This window comes from Bombina bombina, chromosome 4 (assembly GCF_027579735.1).
Source record: "Bombina bombina isolate aBomBom1 chromosome 4, aBomBom1.pri, whole genome shotgun sequence".
Taxonomy (NCBI): Eukaryota; Metazoa; Chordata; class Amphibia; order Anura; family Bombinatoridae; genus Bombina; species Bombina bombina.
Window position 1 is genome coordinate 1,224,650,870 of NC_069502.1, and position 20,998 is coordinate 1,224,671,867.

Here is a 20,998-nt window from a genome sequence, read left to right on the forward strand (position 1 = left end):
GTAATAACTTACCTGATAAATTCATTTTTCATATTGGCAAGAGTCCATGAGCTAGTGACATATGGGATATACAATCCTACCAGGAGGGGCAAAGTTTCCCAAACCTCAAAATGCCTATAAATACACCCCTCACCACACCCACAATTCGGTTTAACGAATAGACAACCAGTGGGGTGATAAAGAAAGGAGTAGAAAGCATCAACAAAGGAAATTTGGAAATAATTGTGCTTTATACAAAAAATCATAACCACCATAAAAAGGGTGGGCCTCATGGACTCTTGCCAATATGAAAGAAATTAATTTATCAGGTAAGTTCTTACATAAATTATGTTTTCTTTCATGTAATTGGCAAGAGTGCATGAGCTAGTGACATATGGGATATCAATACCCAAGATGTGGAGTCTTCCACTAAAGAGTCACTAGAGAGGGAGGGAATAAAAACAGCCATATACCGCTGAAAAAATTAATCCACAACCCAAAACAAAAATAAGTTTATTTCATCTTTGAAAGAAAAAAACTTAAATCAAAAGCAGAAGAATCAAACTGAAACAGCTGCCTGAAGAACTTTTCTACCAAAAACTGCTTCCGAAGAAGCAAATACATCAAAACGGTAGAATTAAGTAAATGTATGCAAAGAGGACCAAGTCGCCGCTTTGCAAATCTGATCAACTGAAGCTTCATTCTTAAAAGCCCACGAAGTGGAGACTGATCTAGTAGAATGAGCTGTAATTCTCTGAGGCGGGGCCTGACCCGACTCCAAATAAGCTTGATGAATCAAAAGTTTCAACCAAGAAGCCAAGGAACTAGCAGAAGCCTTCTGACCTTTCCTAGGACCAGAAAATAAAACAAATAGACTGGAAGTCTTCCTGAAATCTTTAGTAGCTTCCACATAATATTTCAAAGCTCTTACCACATCCAAAGAATGTAAGGATCTCTCCAAAGAATTCTTAGGATTAGGACATAAGGAAGGGACAACAATTTCTCTACTAATGTTGTTAGAATTTACAACCTTAGGTAAAAATTTAAAAGAAGTCCGCAAAACTGCCTTATCCTGATGATAAATCAGAAAAGGAGACTCACAAGAAAGAGCAGATAGCTCAGAAACTCTTCTAGCAGAAGAGATAGCCAAAAGGAACAACACTATCCAAGAAAGTAGTTTAATGTCCAAAGAATGCATAGGCTCAAATGGAGGAGCCTGTAACGCCTTCAGAACCAAATTAAGACTCCAAGGAGGAGAAATTGATTTAATGACAGGCTTAATATGAACTAAAGCCTGTACAAAACAGTGAATATCAGGAAGTATAGCAATCTTTCTATGAAATAAAACAGAAAGAGCGGAGATTTGTCTTTTCAAGGAACTTGCAGACAAACCCTTATCCAAACCATGCTGAAGAAATTGTAAAATTCTAGGAATTCTAAAAGAATGCCAGGAGAATATGAGAATACCATGAAATGTAAGTCTTCCAAACTCTATAATAAATCTTTCTAGAGACAGATTTACGAGCTTGTAACATAGTATTAATCACTGAGTCAGAGAAACCTCTATGACTTAGAACTAAGCGTTCAATTTCCACACCTTCAAATTTAATGATTTGAGATCCTGATGGAAAAACGGACCTTGAGATAGTAGGTCCGGCCGTAACGGAAGCGGCCAAGGCGGGCAACTGGACATCCGCACCATACCCGCATACCAAAACCTTTGTGGCCATGCTGGAGCCACCAGCAACACAAAAGACTGTTTCATGATGATTTTGGAGATCACTCTTGGAAGGAGAACTAGAGGCGGGAAGATGTAAGCAGGATGATAACACCAAGGAAGTGTCAGTGCATCCACTGCTTCCGCCTGAACATCCCTGGACCTGGACAGGTATCTGGGAAGTTTCTTGTTTAGATGAGAGGCCATGAGATCTATCTCTGGAAGACCCCACATCTGAACAATCTGAGAAAACACATCTGGATGGAGAGACCACTCCCCTGGATGTAAAGTCTGGCGGCTGAGATCCGCCTCCCAATTGTCTACACCTGGGATATGCACCGCAGAGATTAGACAGGAGCTGGATTCCGCCTAAGCAAGTATCCGAGATACTTCTTTCATAGCTTGGGGACTGTGAGTCCCACCCTGATGATTGACATAAGCCACAGTTGTGATATTGTCTGTCTGAAAACAAATGAACGGTTCTCTCTTTAGCAGAGGCCAAAACTGAAGAGCCCTGAGAATTGCACGGAGTTCTAAAATATTTATTGGTAATCTCGCCTCTTGAGATTTCCAAACCCCTTGTGCTGTCAGAGATCCCCAAACAGCTCCCCAACCTGAAAGACTCGCATCTGTTGAGATCGCAGTCCAGGTTTGCTGAACAAAAGAGGCCACTTGAACCAAACGATGGTGATCTATCCACCATGTCAGAGAGTGTCGTACATTGGGATTCAAGGATATTAATTGTGATCTCTTTGTATAATCCCTGCACCATTGATTCAGCATGCAAAGCTGTAGAGGTCTCATGTGAAAACGATGCTGCAGTCATGAGACCTAAAACTTCCATGCACATAGCCACTGAAGGGAATGACTGAGACTGAAGGTGCCGGCATGCTGCGACCAATTTTAAACGTCTCTTGTCTGTTAGAGACAGAGTCATGGACACATCTGGAAACCTAAAAAGGTGACCCTTGTCTGAGGAATCAAACTTTTTGGTAAATTGATCCTCCAACCATGTTTCCGAAGAAACAACACTAGTTGATTCGTGTGAGATTCTGCAGTATGTAAAGACTGAGCTAGTACCAAGATATCGTCCAAATAAGGAAACACCACAATACCCTGTTCTCTGATTACAGATAATAGGGCACCCAGAACCTTTGAAAAGATTCTTGGAGCTGTTGCTAGGCCAAATGGAAGAGCAACAAATTGGTAATGCTTGTCTAGAAAAGAGAATCTCAGAAACTGATAGTGTTCTGGATTAATCGGAAAATATGAAGGTATGCATCCTGCAAGTCTATTGTGGACATATAATGTCCTTGCTGAACAAAAGGCAGAATAGTCCTTATAGTCACCATCTTGAAAGTTGGTACTCTTACATAACGATTCATAATGTTCAGATCCAGAACTGGTCTGAACAAATTTTCTTTCTTTGGTACAATGAATAGGTTTGAATAAAACCCCAAACCTTGTTCCTGAGGAGGAACTGGCATGATTACCCCTGAAGACTCCAGGTCTGAAACACACTTCAGAAAAGCCTGAGCTTTTACTGGATTTACAGGGATGCGTGAGAGAAAAAATCTAATCACAGGAGGTCTTACTTTGAATCCTATTCGATACCCTTGAGAGACAATGCTCTGAATCCAATGATTTTGGACAGATTTTATCCAAAAATCCTTGAAAAACCTTAATCTGCCCCCTACCAGCTGAGCTGGAATGAGGGCCACACCTTCATGCGGACTTAAGGGTTTGGTTTCCTAAATGGCTTGGATTTATTCCAATTTGAGGAAGGCTTCCAACTGGAAGCAGATTCCTTGGGAGGAGGATTGAGTTTTTGTTCCTTATTCTGACGAAAGGAACGAAAACGGTTAGAAGCTTTAGATTTCCCCTTAGGTTTTTTTATCCTGAGGCAAAAATACTCCTTTTCCTCCAGTGATAGTTGAAATAATAGAATCCAACTGAGAACCAAATAAATTATTACCTGGGAAAGAAAGAGATAGTAATCTAGATTTAGATGTCATATCAGCATTCCAAGATTTAAGCCACAAAGCTCTTCTAGCTAATACAGCTAAAGACATGGATCTAACATCAATTTTGATAATATCAAAAATGGCATCACAAATAAAATTATTAGCATGTTGCAGTAAGCGAGAAATGCTAGATATGTCAGTATCCAATTCTCGTTGCGCTAAATTCTCCAACCATCAGCCAAAGAAATAGCAGGTCTGAGAAGATGACCTGAATATAAATAGGCCTTCCTTAGATAGGATTCAAGCTTCCTATCAAAAGGATCCTTAAAGGAAGTACTATCTTCCATAGGAATAGTGGTACATTTAGCAAGAGTAGAAATAGCCCCATCAACTTTGGGGAGTTTTTCCCAAAACTCTATAGATTTTGCTGGTAAAGGATACAATTTTTTAAACCTTGAAGAAGGAATAAAAGTACCTGGCTTATTCCATTCCCTAGAAATCATATAAGAAATAGCCTCAGGAATGGGAAAAAACCCTGGGGAAACCACAGGAGGTTTAAAAACAGCATTTAAAAGTTTATTAGACTGAATGTCAATAGGACTGGTTACCTCAATATCCAAAGTAATTAACGCTTCTTTTAATAAAGAACACATATACTCTATTTTAAATAAATAAGTAGATTTGTCAGTGTCAATGTCTGAGGAAGGATCTTCTGAATCACATATATTCTCATCAGAAGAGGATAAATTATTATGTTGCTGGTTATTTGAAATTTCATCAGCTAAATGAGAAGTTTTAAAAGACCTTTTACGTGTATTAGAAGGTGGAAATGCAGACTAAGCCTTCAGAATAGAATCAGGTATATCATGTACATTAGAAGTTGAAGGAACTGCAACTGGCAATGTACTATTACTGATGGAAACACTATCTGCATGTAAAAGTTTATCATGACAACTATTACAAATGACATTTGATGGAATAATTTCTACACTTTTATAACAAATGCACTTAGCTCTGGTAGAACCGATGTCAGGCAGCAATGTTCCAGCAGAAACTTCTGAGGCAGGATCAGATTGGGACATCTTGCTCAATGTAAGAGAAAAAACAACATATAAAGCAAAATTATCTATTTCCTTATATGACCGTTTCAGGAATGGGAAAAAATGCGAAAGCATAGGCCTCTGATAGAGAAAACAGCAAGAGGCAAACATCAATGGGGTATTGAAATAATGAAAAAAAATTGGCGCTAAGTATGACGCACAACGTAACGTAAACTTTTTTGGCGACAAATATAACCGGAAATGACACACTCGCGTCACTAATGACGCCGCTGTGTGAAAGGCTTCAGCGTCACGTATGACGCTGGAAATGACGAAGTTGCGTCATAAACGTCTTTTTCCGCGCCAAAATTTTTTTGCCCGCGGGCCTAATACCCGCAACAGCAAGAAGTAGTCAATTGAAAAAAAGACTAAAACCCCAGGTAAGAAATACATTTCTTAAAATGTTTACATTCTCCAAATATGAAACTGACAGTCTGCTGAAGGAAATACATGAACCTGACTCATGGCAAATATAAGTACAATACATATATTTAGAACTTTATATAAATGCATAAAGTGCCAATCCATAGCTGAGGTGTCTTAAGTAATAAAAAACATACTTACCAAAAGACACCTATCCACATATAGCAGATAGCCAAACCAGTACTAAAACCGTTATTAGTAGAGGTAATGGTATATAAGAGTATATCGTCGATCTGAAAAGGGAGGTAGGAGATGAATCTCTACGACCGATAACAGAGAACCTATGAAATAGACCCCCGTTAGGGAAATCATCGTATTCAAATAAGTGATACTCCCTTCACGTCCCTCTGACATTCGCTGTACTCTGAGAGGAATCGGGCTTCAACAATGCTGAGAAGCGCAAACTTACTTCACCACCTCCATAGGAGGCAAAGTTTGTGAAACTGAATTGTGGGTGTGGTGAGGGGTGTATTTATAGGCATTTTGAGGTTTGGGAAACTTTGCCCCTCCTGGTAGGATTGTATATCCCATATGTCACTAGCTCATGGACTCTTGCCAATTACATGAAAGAAATACTTGTGACATTAAATAAAGTTAAATGAACTAAACTGAATATAAGTATAACAAGCTCAAAACAATTAAACTTTTATAAAAGTCATATTGGTATATACGCCATTGGTATCATGTGCGTGGCGTTATTGTTCTTGCTTAGATAAGTTAACCACACTGTTTTGGTCTCAGCTTAGGTTGTGTCCCGTTAGTATTGTAGTAATTTCTTTGGGGTAAGTCATGGCTGTTGAGCGGTAGCCAACGATAGCTCCTACTAACCTTTCCCGATGACCCATTGTTTAGTATCAGGAGCCTTGCGTGATCAAGATCTTCACAGGAAATCTCTGGCTGTGATTTCAGCTTTTACATACTTGGTCTCTGGGTCAGTGTTGTATGTTAGGGAGGGTGTCTGAATTTTTGCTATAGCTTCCTGAGAGCCCCCCACAAGCTCCCATTTGACCACGCTTGATGGTATGTGTCCTCCCGCATGTAAATATTCTTTGAGTGTTGAGTTGCTCCTCAGGTGTTGATCTTGTCTTTAGTAAACTTCTTGGGTCTAAATTTACTTCAGCAGGGCTGTACGGTGCTCCCGGTTTAACCTTTATGTACCATTTAAGAGTAGCTGAAACAGAGGGAGTCTACGTGAGCTTGTAGTTCTCACGCTGGTAGTTTGAATCTGATGGTCGCGGTATCAACGCTTCATCGTTGGTTGCTTCTGCCGTATCTGTGTCAAGCGGCTCAATAAGTAGTATGGGGGTATGATCTATAGGGGATTGACAACTTTCTTCTAACTTGGTCATGTAATCACTAATTTTGTTTTGTAGGTTTGTTTTCTGTGTGGCGGCCATTTTGGCTGCTGATTAGAATGGTGCTGTTGCGTTTATTCCCCCCCAACCTGGATCGCTGCTTAGACACGCCCCCTCCTTGGAGTTTTTACCCTGTTCTAATATTTTGCCGCTGGCTCCGTGTGAGCCTTTGCATTCCATAGATATTTAGTTTTCATCTTGGAAGCTTGTGTTTCTTTTTGTTATCTCTTCTGCTCGGAGAGTTTTTAAACTCCTCGACTTTTCAGTGTGATCGCCGTATCTTATCTTTCATGCTGATAAGGTGGTTCTTCGTTCGAAGTTGGATTTTCTTCCTTAATCGTTTTTCAGATAGAAAATTGTGTTCCTTATCTATATCCTAAGCCTTCTTCTCATACATAAGGAATGTTTGTTGCACAATTTGGATGTTATGAATTCTCTGAAATTCTATCTATCTACAGGCGACTAAGGATTTTTGCCTGTCCTCTGCCCTGGTTGTTTGTTTTTCAGGAAAACATAAGGATCAGAAAGCTTCTTATACTTTTCTTTCTTTAAGAAGAGAGAATTACAGCTCATTCCACAAAGACTGTTTCCTTTTTTTGGGCCTTCAACAGTGAAGTTTCTGTGGAACAGATTTGCAAGACTGTAACTTAGTCTTCTCTGTAAACTTTTCTAAATTTTATATTTTTGCCTCTCTGAGGCTTCTTTTGGGAGAAAGTTCTTCAAGAGGTGGTGCCTTCTGTTTAGGTCTGCCTGTCTTGTCCCTCCATAGTCATCTGTGTCCTCTAGCTTGGGTATTTGTTCCTAACAGTAAATTATGACATTGTGGTCTCACCATATCTTAGGAAAGAAAACAAAATTTATGCTTACCTGATAAATTTATTTATTTCTGGATATGGTGAGTCCACGACCCCACCTGTTTTATTTAGACAGTTATTTTTTACTAAACGTTAGGCACCTGTACACCTTTGTATATTTTTCCATTTCCCTTTGGTCGAATGACTGGAGTTTGTGGGAAGGGAAGTGATACTTAACAGCTTTGCTGTGTTGCTCTTTGCCTCCTCCTGCTGGCCAGGAGTGATATTCTCAACAGTAAATAATGACGTTGTGGACTCACCATATACGGAAATAAATAAATGTATCAGGTAAGCATAAATTTAGTTTTTTTCGGTCTCTTGCTATCTTTATTTGAATGTAAGCTTAGGAGCTGACCCATGTTTGGTTTAGCACCTGAGTAGTGCTTGCTGATTGGTGGCTACATTTAGACACCAATCAGAAAGCGCTACCCAGGCGCTGAACCATAAATGGACTGGCTCCTATAATTACATTCCTGCTTTTTCAAATAAAGATACCAATAGAGCGAAGGAAAATTCACTATAACAGTAAAATAGAAAGCTGCTTAAAATTGCTGCACCATCCGAATCATACAAGTTTAATTTTAGACTATTCCTTTAAGATTGGGTCCAGTATTATTGCCTTTAAGCTTTGCACTTTCTTTTATATTGTAATATATTTAGATACAGCAGTGATTTTACAAATTCCGATAATGTTTTGAAAGTTTTTATGTTACTTTAACAATAAAGGAAATATACTTTGTATATTTCTGTATATATTTTACAAATTATATTGCACTTTGTATTTGCACCATTGTAAGCTAAAACTGACATTTCTCTTGTTAAGTGTATCCAGTCCACGGATCATCCATTACTTATGGGATATTAACTCCTCCCCAACAGGAAGTGCAAGAGGATTCACCCAGCAGAGCTGCTATATAGCTCCTCCCCTAACTGCCATTACCAGTCATTCTCTTGCACCCAACGAATAGATAGGATGTGTGAGAGGACTTTGGTGATTATACTTAGTTTCATACCTTCAATCAAAAGTTTGTTATTTTATAATAGCACCGGAGTGTGTTATTCCTTCTCTGGTAGAATTTGAAGAAGAATCTACCTGAGTTTTTCTATGATTTTAGCCGGAGTAGTTAAGATCATATTGCTGTTTCTCGGCCGTCTGAGGAGAGGTAAACTTCAGATCAGGGGACAGCGGGCAGATTAATCTGCAAAGAGGTATGTAGCAGCTTATTATTTTCTGACAATGGAATTGATGAGAAAATTCTGCCATACCGATATAATGTAAACTCAGCCTTAAATGCAGTAGCAGCAACTGGTATCAGGCTGTCATGTATGTATATTTTACACCAGTATTCTGGGGAATGGCACTTCACTGGAATTATACTGTATGCATAAAACTTTAGCCTAATTTGCAGGGACTAGCAACAGGCTTTTTAATAACACTCAATTTATTAATGTTAAACGTTTTTTGCTGGCATGTAAAATCGTTTAATTTTCTGAGGTACTGGGTGAAAAAATGTTTTTTTCCACTTGGCAGTCGTTTTATTTAATTTATGACAGTTTACTGATCTCTCTCACTGTTATGTGTGAGGGGGAGGGGCCTTTTTTGGCACTTTTGCTACGCATCAAAAAATTCAGTCAGAAGTTTATTGTCTTCCCTGCATGATCCGGTTCATCTCTACAGAACTCAGGGGTCTTCAAAACTTGTTTTGAGGGAGGTAATCACTCACAGCAGAGCTGTGAGATTGTAGTTGACTGTGATAAAAAAACGTTTATGTCTGTATTTTTTTTCTGCTATCAGGGTTAGTTATCCTTTGCTAATGGGAGCAATCCTTTGCTAAAATTGTGTTTTTTACAAAGATTTGATGCTATAACTTTTCAGTTTATTAATTTTCAACTGTCATAACTTTTTCTGTGCTTCTTATAGGCACAGTACGTTTTCATATTATAGTAAATTACTTGAAAAGTATTTCCAAGTTGCTAGTTTATTTGCTAGTGTGTTAAACATGTCTGATTCAGAGGAAGATATCTGTGCTATATGTGCTAAAGCCAAAGTGGAGCCCAATAGAAATTTATGTACTAACTGTATTGATGCTACTTTAAATAAAAGTCAATCTGTACAAATTGAACATATTTCACCAAACAACGAGGGGAGAGTTATGCCGACTAACTCGCCTCACGTGTCAGTACCTGCATCTCCCGCTCGGGAGGTGCGTGATATTGTAGCGCCGAGTACATCTGGGCGGCCATTACAAATCACATTACAGGATATGGCTACTGTTATGACTGAAGTTTTGGCTAAATTACCAGAACTAAGAGGTAAGCGTGATCACTCTGGGGTGAGAACAGAGTGCGCTGATAATATTAGGGCCATGTCAGACACTGCGTCACAATTTGCAGAACATGAGGACGGAGAGCTTCATTCTGCGGGTGACGGTTCTGATCCAAACAAACTGGATTCAGATATTTCAAATTTTAAATTTAAGCTGGAAAACCTCAGTGTATTACTAGGGGAGGTGTTAGCGGCTCTGAATGATTGTAACACAGTTGCAATACCAGAGAAAATGTGTAGGTTGGATAAATATTTTGCGGTACCGGCGAGTACTGACGTTTTTCCTATACCTAAGAGACTTACTGAAATTGTTACTAAGGAGTGGGATAGACCCGGTGTGCCGTTCTCACCCCCTCCGATATTTAGAAAGATGTTTCCAATAGACGCCACCACACGGGACTTATGGCAAACGGTCCCTAAGGTGGAGGGAGCAGTTTCTACTTTAGCTAAGCGTACCACTATCCCGGTGGAGGATAGCTGTGCCTTTTCAGATCCAATGGATAAAAGTTAGAGGGTTACCTTAAGAAAATGTTTGTTCAACAAGGTTTTATATTGCAACCTCTTGCATGCATTGCGCCTGTCACGGCTGCAGCAGCATTTTGGTTTGAGTCTCTGGAAGAGACACTTGAATCAGCTCCATTAGATGAGATTACACACAAGCTTAAAGCCCTTAAGTTAGCTAACTCATTTATTTCAGATGCCGTAGTACATTTAACTAAATTTACGGCTAAGAATTCCGGATTCGCCATTCAGGCACGCAGAGCACTGTGGCTAAAATCCTGGTCAGCTGACGTTACTTCTAAATCTAAATTGCTTAATATACCTTTCAAAGGGCAGACCTTATTCGGGCCCGGGTTGAAAGAAATTATCGCTGACATTACAGGAGGTAAAGGCCATGCCCTGCCTCAAGACAGAGCCAAACCTAAGGCTAGACAGTCTAATTTTCGTTCCTTTCGTAATTTCAAAGCAGGAGCAGCATCAACTTCCTCTGCACCAAAACAGGAAGGAGCTGTTGCTCGCTACAGACAAGGCTGGAGACCTAACCAGTCCTGGAACAAGGGCAAGCAGGCCAGGAAACCTGCTGCTGCCCCTAAGACAGCATGAATCGAGGGCCCCCGATCCGGGAACGGATCTAGTGGGGGGCAGACTTTCTCTCTTCGCCCAGGCTTGGGCAAGAGATGTCCTGGATCCCTGGGCGTTAGAGATCATATCTCAGGGATACCTTCTAGACTTCAAATTCTCTCCCCCAAGAGGGAGATTTCATCTGTCAAGGTTGTCAACAAACCAAATAAAGAAAGAGGCGTTTCTACGCTGCGTACAAGATCTTTTATTAATGGGAGTGATCCATCCGGTTCCGCGGTCGGAACAAGGACAAGGGTTTTACTCAAATCTGTTTGTGGTTCCCAAAAAAGAGGGAACTTTCAGGCCAATCTTGGATTTAAAGATCCTAAACAAATTCCTAAGAGTTCCATCGTTCAAAATGGAAACTATTCGGACAATTTTACCCATGATCCAAAAGGGTCAGTACATGACCACAGTGGATTTAAAGGATGCTTACCTTCACATACCGATTCACAAAGATCATTACCGGTATCTAAGGTTTGCCTTTCTAGACAGGCATTACCAGTTTGTAGCTCTTCCATTCGGATTGGCTACGGCTCCGAGAATCTTCACAAAGGTTCTGGGTGCTCTTCTGGCGGTACTAAGACCGCGAGGAATTGCGGTAGCTCCGTACCTAGACGACATTCTGATACAAGCTTCAAGCTTTCAAACTGCCAAGTCTCATACAGAGTTAGTACTGGCATTTCTAAGGTCGCATGGATGGAAGGTGAACGAAAAGAAGAGTTCTCTCTTTCCACTCACAAGAGTTCCCTTCTTGGGGACTCTTATAGATTCTGTAGAAATGAAGATTTACCTGACAGAAGACAGGTTAACAAAGCTTCAAAATGCATGCCGTGTCCTTCATTCCATTCAACACCCGTCAGTAGCTCAATGCATGGAGGTGATCGGCTTAATGGTAGCAGCAATGGACATAGTACCCTTTGCACGCCTACATCTCAGACCGCTGCAATTGTGCATGCTAAGTCAGTGGAATGGGGATTACTCAGACTTATCCCCTACTCTGAATCTGGATCAAGAGACCAGAAATTCTCTTCTATGGTGGCTTTCTCGGCCACATCTGTCCAGGGGGATGCCATTCAGCAGGCCGGACTGGACAATTGTAACAACAGACGCCAGCCTACTAGGTTGGGGCGCTGTCTGGAATTCTCTGAAGGCTCAGGGACAATGGAATCAGGAGGAGAGTCTCCTACCAATAAACATTCTGGAATTGAGAGCAGTTCTCAATGCCCTTCTGGCTTGGCCCCAGTTAACAACTCGGGGGTTCATCAGGTTTCAGTCGGACAACATCACGACTGTAGCTTACATCAACCATCAGGGAGGGACAAGAAGCTCCCTAGCAATGATGGAAGTATCAAAGATAATTCGCTGGGCAGAGTCTCACTCTTGCCACCTGTCAGCAATCCACATCCCGGGAGTGGAGAACTGGGAGGCGGATTTCTTAAGTCGTCAGACTTTTCATCCGGGGGAGTGGGAACTTCATCCGGAGGTCTTTGCCCAAATACTTCGACGTTGGGGCAAACCAGAGATAGATCTCATGGCGTCTCGACAGAACGCCAAGCTTCCTCGTTACGGGTCCAGATCCAGGGATCCGGGAGCGGTTCTGATAGATGCTTTGACAGCACCTTGGACCTTCGGGATGGCTTATGTGTTTCCACCCTTCCCGATGCTTCCTCGATTGATTGCCAGAATCAAACAGGAGAGAGCATCAGTGATTCTAATAGCGCCTGCATGGCCACGCAGGACTTGGTATGCAGATCTAGTGGACATGTCATCCTGTCCACCTTGGTCGCTACCTCTGAAACAGGACCTTCTGATCCAGGGTCCCTTCAAACATCAAAATCTAATTTCTCTGAAGCTGACTGCTTGGAAATTGAACGCTTGATTTTATCAAAACGTGGTTTTTCTGAGTCAGTTATTGATACCTTAATACAGGCTAGGAAGCCTGTTACCAGAAAGATTTACCATAAGATATGGCGCAAATACTTATATTGGTGCGAATCCAAGAGTTACTCATGGAGTAAGGTTAGGATTCCGAGGATATTGTCTTTTCTACAAGAAGGTTTAGAAAAGGGTTTATCCGCTAGTTCCTTAAAGGGACAGATTTCAGCTCTGTCCATTCTTTTACACAAACGTCTGTCAGAAGTTCCGGACGTTCAAGCTTTTTGTCAGGCTTTAGCTAGGATCAAGCCTGTGTTTAAAACTGTTGCTCCACCATGGAGTTTGAACTTAGTTCTTAATGTTTTACAGGGGGTTCCGTTTGAACCCCTTCATTCCATTGATATCAAGTTGTTATCTTGGAAAGTTCTGTTTTTAATGGCGATTTCCTCGGCTCGAAGAGTCTCTGAGTTATCTGCCTTACATTGTGATTCTCCTTATCTGATTTTTCATTCAGACAAGGTAGTTCTGCGTACTAAACCTGGGTTCCTACCTAAGGTGGTCACTAACAGGAATATCAATCAAGAGATTGTGGTTCCATCTTTGTGTCCTAATCCTTCTTCGAAAAAGGAACGTCTGCTACACAATCTAGATGTAGTCCGTGCCCTGAAATTTTATCTACAGGCAACTAAGGATTTTCGACAAACGTCTTCCCTGTTTGTCGTTTATTCTGGTCAGAGGAGAGGTCAAAAAGCTTTGGCTACCTCTCTCTCCTTTTGGCTTCGTAGCATAATACGGTTAGCCTATGAGACTGCTGGACAGCAGCCTCCTGAAAGAATTACAGCACATTCTACTAGAGCTGTGGCTTCCACTTGGGCCTTTAAGAATGAGGCTTCTGTTGAACAGATTTGCAAGGCTGCAACTTGGTCTTCTCTTCATACTTTTTCCAAATTTTACAAATTTGACACTTTTGCTTCTTCGGAGGCTGTTTTTGGGAGAAAGGTTCTTCAGGCAGTGGTTCCTTCCGTATAAAGAGCCTGCCTGTCCCTCCCGTCATCCGTGTACTTTAGCTTTGGTATTGGTATCCCATAAGTAATCGATGATCCGTGGACTGGATACACTTAACAAGAGAAAACATAATTTATGCTTACCTGATAAATTTATTTCTCTTGTAGTGTATCCAGTCCACGGCCCGCCCTGTCACTTTAAGGCAGGTAATTTTTCCATTAAACTACAGTCACCACTGCACCCTATGGTTTTCCTTTCTCTGCATGTTTTCGGTCGAATGACTGGTAATGGCAGTTAGGGGAGGAGCTATATAGCAGCTCTGCTGGGTGAATCCTCTTGCACTTCCTGTTGGGGAGGAGTTAATATCCCATAAGTAATGGATGATCCGTGGACTGGATACACTACAAGAGAAATAAATTTATCAGGTAAGCATAAATTATGTTTTTTAGAAAGTGGGAGGGACAGGGTGGTTCCTTGGGCTAAACAGGTTATGTCTAAAGCTCTCTCACAAGTTTTGTGAAATGATATAAGCATTGTAAACAAGCTGGTCTCATTTGTCTTGTCAGCTGTATGTAGGTGACGTTTGCTCAAAATTCACAATACACTAATTTTAACTAACAGAAAAGTCATATATACTAAAATATAGACAAAAGTAAGTTAAATTGTAGTGAAAACATTTCAGTTTAATATGTAATTGATGCAAACAGAGCCTTTATATCAGCACCAGGGGTTCTACAGTTACCTGGGAAACTATATATGTATTATGTATAAGGGAACCATACCACACAGCACAAAAAGTGCATAAAATAGAATAAATAGTGTGTAAAAAATTATATGTAGAATAATGCAACGCTGCTCGATGATAAAAACTCAGCTCCATAGTGTTTGTGCCATGTGGTGGGCAGCTTTAGCTAGATTCAATTCTTCCAACTGTCGTCTTTTCTGTCCCACTATGAAGCCTCAAATACATATTTATACATATAAACATAGTGAAACTACACCATGGAGCAGGCAATAATGAATGTTTGATTGGAAAGTTTTATAATGGAGCAAAAATGTCCTTTTATATGGACATTTAAATGGGTTACTCTGGCTGTAATCTCGGCGGAGCCTCCATTGTATAACTCGACATGCACTTACCCTTCATTGGAACTCTTGTTTGCGATTGCCTGTTTTTACCATGCATATAACCATTAGTCTTTCCTTATTGTATCTGCTAATGTTCTATAGTTAACACAGAGATGGTGATCAGGGGCTATAGACTGCAATGTTTATCCCAGGGGATTGTTGTGATGGGGGGAGGGTATGTCTACCTTCTGTGGCACCTCCCTCATTTGTGTATCTGTATCATTGCAGGTGGATGAGATTTATACAGTGCCTGAAGTTGGCACTGTGGTGGGCGGGACACTGTACAGGTGAGTGATGTGTTATGGGTAGCGCTATACAATATTGAGGAACTGCTGACAAACAAGGGTGTCGGAGAGAGCAGGTGCTTATGGCACAGTGTAGGTGGGTGGGTGAATATCACATGGTGTATTTTAAATGCTATTGGGAAAGACAATGGAGGTTATCAGTGACTGCAGTATTTATTAGTAATGGTAATATGATGCATTGGTCTGTTACATCATCGTAATGTGTCATATCTGACCATACTTTGCAGTGGGGTGTGCAAGGAAGGCGAACGTCTAGTGGTTGGTCCCACAGACGGAGGCGTTTTTCTGCCACTAAAGGTTTGCAGTATACAGAGGAATCGATCTGCGTGCCGGGTGCTTCGTGCTGGACAAGCTGCAACACTAGCGCTGGGAGCCTTTGATCGCTCTTTGCTACGAAAGGTGAGATATTCCAGAACGCTCACTTGTAGTTTTCAGTGTTTTCCTCCCATACAGGAAAGCATGGTCCATGGTGCCAGATGTAGTGCTGAGCTCTCTCCCTCTCTGCAGGGCATGGTGCTGGTCAGTCCGGAGTTGCACCCTACCGTGTGTTGGGTATTTGAGGCTGAGATTGTGCTGCTGTTTCATGCGACCTCATGCCGGCGTGGGCTGCAGGTGACAGTGCACGTGGGTAACGTCCGACAGACGGCTGTGTTGGAGCACATACATGGCAAGGTGACTGACTGTGCTGTACTTTCTCTTCCTTATTGTGCTTTTTCCTGTCTCTCCCCTCTATAGCGCTGCTTCCTGTCTCATCCCTCTATAGCGCTGCTTCCTGTCTCACCCCTCTATAGCGCTGCTTCTTGTCTCACCCCTCTATAGCGCTGCTTCTTGTCTCACCCCTCTATAGCGCTGCTTCCTGTCTCACCCCTCCATAGCGATGCATCCACTCTCTCGTCCCTCTATAGCGCTGCGTCCTCTCTCTCACCCCTCTATAGCGCTGCGTCCTCTCTCTCACCCCTCTATAGGGCTGTGTCCTCTCTCTCACCCCTCTATAGCGCTGCGTCCTCTCTCTCACCCCTCTATAGCGCTGCGTCCTCTCTCTCACCCCTCTATAGGGCTGCATCCTCTCTCACTGATCCTTCCTCCCCTCCCTACATATCAGATTCTGTTTTGTTTTTGTTTTTTTCACATTTCTTAGTAAATGATTTTTCTTTGTTTGCTGAGTATCCATGTTTATGTGTTGTTTTTTCTAGTAAAGTCGTCATTGTAATTCGTCATCATTTTGTTTTTCAACACTCACTTCCGCTGGCTGTTATAACTCTTTCTCAGTTTTCCCCACCCCCTTAGGGGCTCCGTGGAAATATTATGGAGACTCGGTGTCCTGTGTAACTCTGCTAGACTGCCTGGGACTTAGCTATTGTAACCCATAGCTACCGGTGCTATGATCTTTTAGACTACCTCCCCTATATTAAATTCATATATAACCTAATCTAGAGGCTGACTTAAGGTGAGACACACATATATATAGATATGCATAGCATGTGGTGTAAAACAATGGCTGATCAGCAGCGGATCTGTGCCTGGTTCAGCTGTCTCCTAGGCAACGATAAGTAACCTCCCCATCCCGTGTCCCATGCATACAATCACCAGGCTCAGCAGGATATGGAGTTGGGCCTTGGGGGTCGACAATCAATGACTTTGAGTGGAGAGAAGCTGTGCTACTGTTGCTTAGGTTTATAGATAATAATGTAAGTTAACATAGGTTAAAGTATTGTTATATGTTTCTACTAGCCACCACTGCCAGTTGCTTCTGTCATATATTCTCAAGAGAGTCCCTACGTTCTCTTCTAGGAACGTCCTTATCACCCTTCTGCTCTAGGACTCCAGTCCACTGCTGCTTCTGGTGGTGCCTTACTGAGCTGACGTAATCAGGTGGAACATAGGACATGCTATATAGGGGCAGTGTTATTGCCCAACAGTAGTAATAAGGGGCACTTAAGCCCCTTCCCTGCCTGTATTTTCACAATGGGACCATCCTGTCTCCTTATGTCAGACAGAGACCTAATAGTAAGGGCCAGGGCTTTTGTTGCGCTGTGTTTCAGTTCTGCTTGTTGGGCGAATTCCCTGCGGTTATTTGCTTCTTATCATGTGCAATGAAATGTAAATCCCCTGTCTGTGCTCACTGCCTTCCTTCAGCTTACAGTGACACTAAACCTTTTATGTGTTGCTTTAACCATCCTCACTAGTAAATGACTGATCAAGCAACACGACAGCACATGTACCACCTGTGGCCCTTCATTCACTAAGAAGACCTGCTAAAGCATAGAAGTGGGTGTGACCTCTGATTGACTGTGCTGCCCGAGGGCACTAAAAAGAAAATAGCTTGAGGGTTAAGTGCAGCTATTCATGTGATTAACCCAACTGACACACACTTTAAGTGCCCCTTTAATCCCCTTCCCTATCACCGATTCATCTCCTGCCTCATCACTTTGTTTTGCTTCCTTGTCTTTGCTTCTTTACCAACCTGTCGACCTCTTCCCTCCTCCTGTTTCCTCATAATAATATTTATTGTTCCCTCCTAGCTTAGCTCCCATCTTCTACTCACACATCTCCCTTTCATTCTCTTTTTGGGTTTCCCTATATCTCTGATCCCCTCAGGACGAGTTGCGGACAGGTGAAAAGGCTGTGGTGCGTTTCCGTTTCATCAAACACCCAGAGTACCTGAAGCCTGGGACCAAGCTCTTGTTTAGAGAGGGCGTCACCAAAGGCATCGGGCATGTGTGCAGCCTGCAAGTTATCGCCACAGAGACTGGGGGACCCTGATGCCAGCACATAAGCTCCAACACCTATACCAAAACACCAGCCAAGGAGCACAACTCCTGCTCTACACTGTTCTCCGGCATAAACTCTCACTAGTTTGACATCCGGAGAACAATGTCATCTCTCTCCAAACATCTGCCCTTCTCACCTGCCTTCTGCTCTTAATCATGGTTTATAAACCTCTCCCCCTAGTTTTAACACTTGCTCAAAATGTATCTTTTATATAAGCAGAAACTTTTACACATTTTTAAGGTTACTTTTTTACCCCTCCCCCAAAAAACTTTTAAAAATCCCGTCTTACCCTTAACTTATCTTACCCATCAGCCTGTAATGTCAAGACGTCCCTCTGCCCTTTGTGCCTCCTCTACAGGGGTTAATACTTTGTAAACATTTTAGATGAAATCAGCTTGTCCTATCTATTGGCTCACTGTCAGATCAACACTCTCGGTGTAGGATGCTGTTGGAAAGGGTCCGAGGCAACATAAAAGCTGCGTGTTTGGAGAGGAGCAGATTGAAATTGTTCTGCTAAAATCAAGAAGCTTGTCTCCCCTGTAGAATGTGTATCAATTAGATTCACAATTAGGAAACAGATGCGCAGATATACACAAATGTGTACCATTGATAATGGGGGTCAATATGCTTCCAGAGGTAAACTTATCTAGCAACCTTCTTCCCAACACAAACATCCTTTTCTCCAAAGACAGACCGTTAGGTAATGCTTAAGGGGTTAATCAAACGAGGTATTTAATGTCTCCCTAAGCCAATGAGAGAAGGATGTTGTGTGCGAGACATTGTGACATGCCCAGCAAATACAGATTACAGCTCTGGTAGTCTCTCCCCAGTCATGAGTCTGTGCCTGAGTAGTATTATATAGTAGTGCCGAGTACACCATAAGATTATAAGGGACTAAAACTCTACAAAATGCTATTTTATTTTGCAAATGAAAGAGCACAATTTTAAATGTGTATAATACGTACAGTATACAGAGTATTCATATAAGTAGTGCACGGCTAATCTGTAGGATGGAAGTTTACTGGCTGATAAACCTTTCCAGAGCGTTACTGAGATACGGGGGCGCCCCACAAGAACGACAAATGTTTAATTTTTATTTCAGGAACACCTGTTTAATATGTAGTAGTAGTAGTTTTTTTTTTTTTTTTTTTTTTTTTTAAACACCCTCCTTTCGTGTCCCATTAAGTCTACTGGTTATGCAGTACACAGTGCTCAGGCCATGCTCCCAGCCGTGTGACTAAATATGTTTCCACGTATATTACCAGCTCTGGGAACACCATATGAGACCGTCCCTACTGCTGTCAGCCAATTAAGTACACTCACCTTTGGGGAATTATCTATCTAGTAATCTGTAGGGTTTGCCAGGAGCAATGTATGTGTGTAATCTGCGCTCCAGCACTGTTGCCTTCCTCGCTCTCTGTCTGAGGTTTATGTGCATATTGTATGTATTTGAGTGTTTATAGTTTTTTTGCACGTAATGTACAGAATAAAATGGTTTACTGAACATGTCTCCTTATTGTTTGTCCTGTGCTAGCTAAAGTTGTATTCATGCATATGCTACATCCTGGCTGATATCACCCATCTCTAGCAGCTCATAATTGTTGTGGTTCAAACCTTTTTCACTCTTAAGGTCTTAAAGTACAGCTATACTGAAATATAGATTCCAAGCATCAACCTCTAATATTATATCAGTGAAACGGGTCTCATTTCTTATAAAGAAAGTTTCTGAGTACAATATATATTTATAATAAGAAGAAATGGAATTGAGAGTTTTAGAAAATAAGTTTTCTTTCCTATGACATGGAGGGTCCATGACTTCATTCCAATTACTAGTGAGATATTCCACTCCTGGCCAGCAGGAGGAGGCAAAGAGCACCCCAGCATAGCTGTTAAGTGTAACTTCCCTTACCCATAATCCCTAGTTATTATATTTGCCTCTGTCAATGGAGGATGTGCAAAGATATTTAGTCCTTTAATGGGTAATTTTCCCGGCAAGCAAGGATTGGGGTCTAGCTGTGTCCACGTCAATCTCTTTAGTAAGAGTAATGGTGGCTTTTAGCAGTTAGAAGGCGGCAATGTAGTCTTTGCTTTACTTCTAACACTTTTGCTACCCCTTTGCAGAAAGCCAGGGTTGGTTAGACTGTTCTTTCTTTTTCTACAGGTTCCTGACAGGGAGTGGAGTGCCTGTCCTACCTGAGTAGCTGTTATCTGCCCTGCAGCTGGATCCACAGGTAAGTGCCTTTGCCTTCTAGGTACTGAAGGACAGCACTTTAGAGGTTAACCCTCAAGTGGATCTCTTTTGGGATGTAGTTATCCTTCTGTGATTAAGGGTACGTTTTATAGGCTGCTTTACTGGCACTTTATATGTTTGTGTAGAGAGAGACTTAAGGGTTAATGAAGAGCTTGCTTGGAATTGCCTTTATTTACTTGGCCGAAGGGTTATTAAGGCGATCTAAAGGACCTTTTACTTTCTATTTGAGCTGTTTGTAATTAACGTGCGCTTATAATCTGGCAGAGTTTCTTTTCCCTAGCCGCTTACGTGACTTCCGCATTTCCGTTGCAACGGAGCGGAGCTTAGTGAGTCTAGGACTGTCAGCTTTGCGGCTTGTACTTCGACAATCACATCGTCTGCCAAGAGGAGAGGAACTCTGCAGGAGAGTCTTGCTTCCTCTTGCTAGTGGGTTATTAATTCCTGTCACGGTAGGAGCCTCAGGCAGTCTGAGGTTGGTTTAAAGTGTGACAGTTTCTTTTGCCCTAAGTATATTAAGTTTGTGATAAAAAGTCAACCAAATTTGTACATTATCGTTCTATGGGAACAATTTATATAGTTTTGTCATATTTAGTGGGATCTGATTTCTGTAGCTATGGATTCAGAACAGGATCTGTCCATTTCAATAGATAAATGTTTACTAAGTTTAGAGGCCCAAATTGTTCTGCCTATGCAATTTTGTTCCTCATGTTTAGTGAAGACCCTAAAATACAAAGATAAATTACTCCCTTCTGGGCCAATTGTCTCTTAGGATAATGCTGTTCAGCATATGCCTCAGCTTTCTCCTTAAATGTACCAAGC

General features: G+C 41.6%; 1 protein-coding gene across 1 annotated transcript in view; it reads left to right on the plus strand.

Moving 5' to 3' along the window:
- The window catches only part of GTPBP2 (GTP binding protein 2), a 198,691-nt gene extending 179,259 nt beyond the window's left edge, over positions 1–19,432 (plus strand). The window contains exons 9-12 of the mRNA XM_053712754.1: positions 15,080–15,138; positions 15,384–15,555; positions 15,664–15,828; positions 17,755–19,432. Coding sequence (XP_053568729.1) covers positions 15,080–15,138; positions 15,384–15,555; positions 15,664–15,828; positions 17,755–17,919 — 561 coding nt within the window. The 3' untranslated portion in view covers positions 17,920–19,432. The remainder of the gene's footprint in view (positions 1–15,079; positions 15,139–15,383; positions 15,556–15,663; positions 15,829–17,754) is intronic.
- The last annotated feature ends 1,566 nt before the right edge of the window (positions 19,433–20,998 follow it).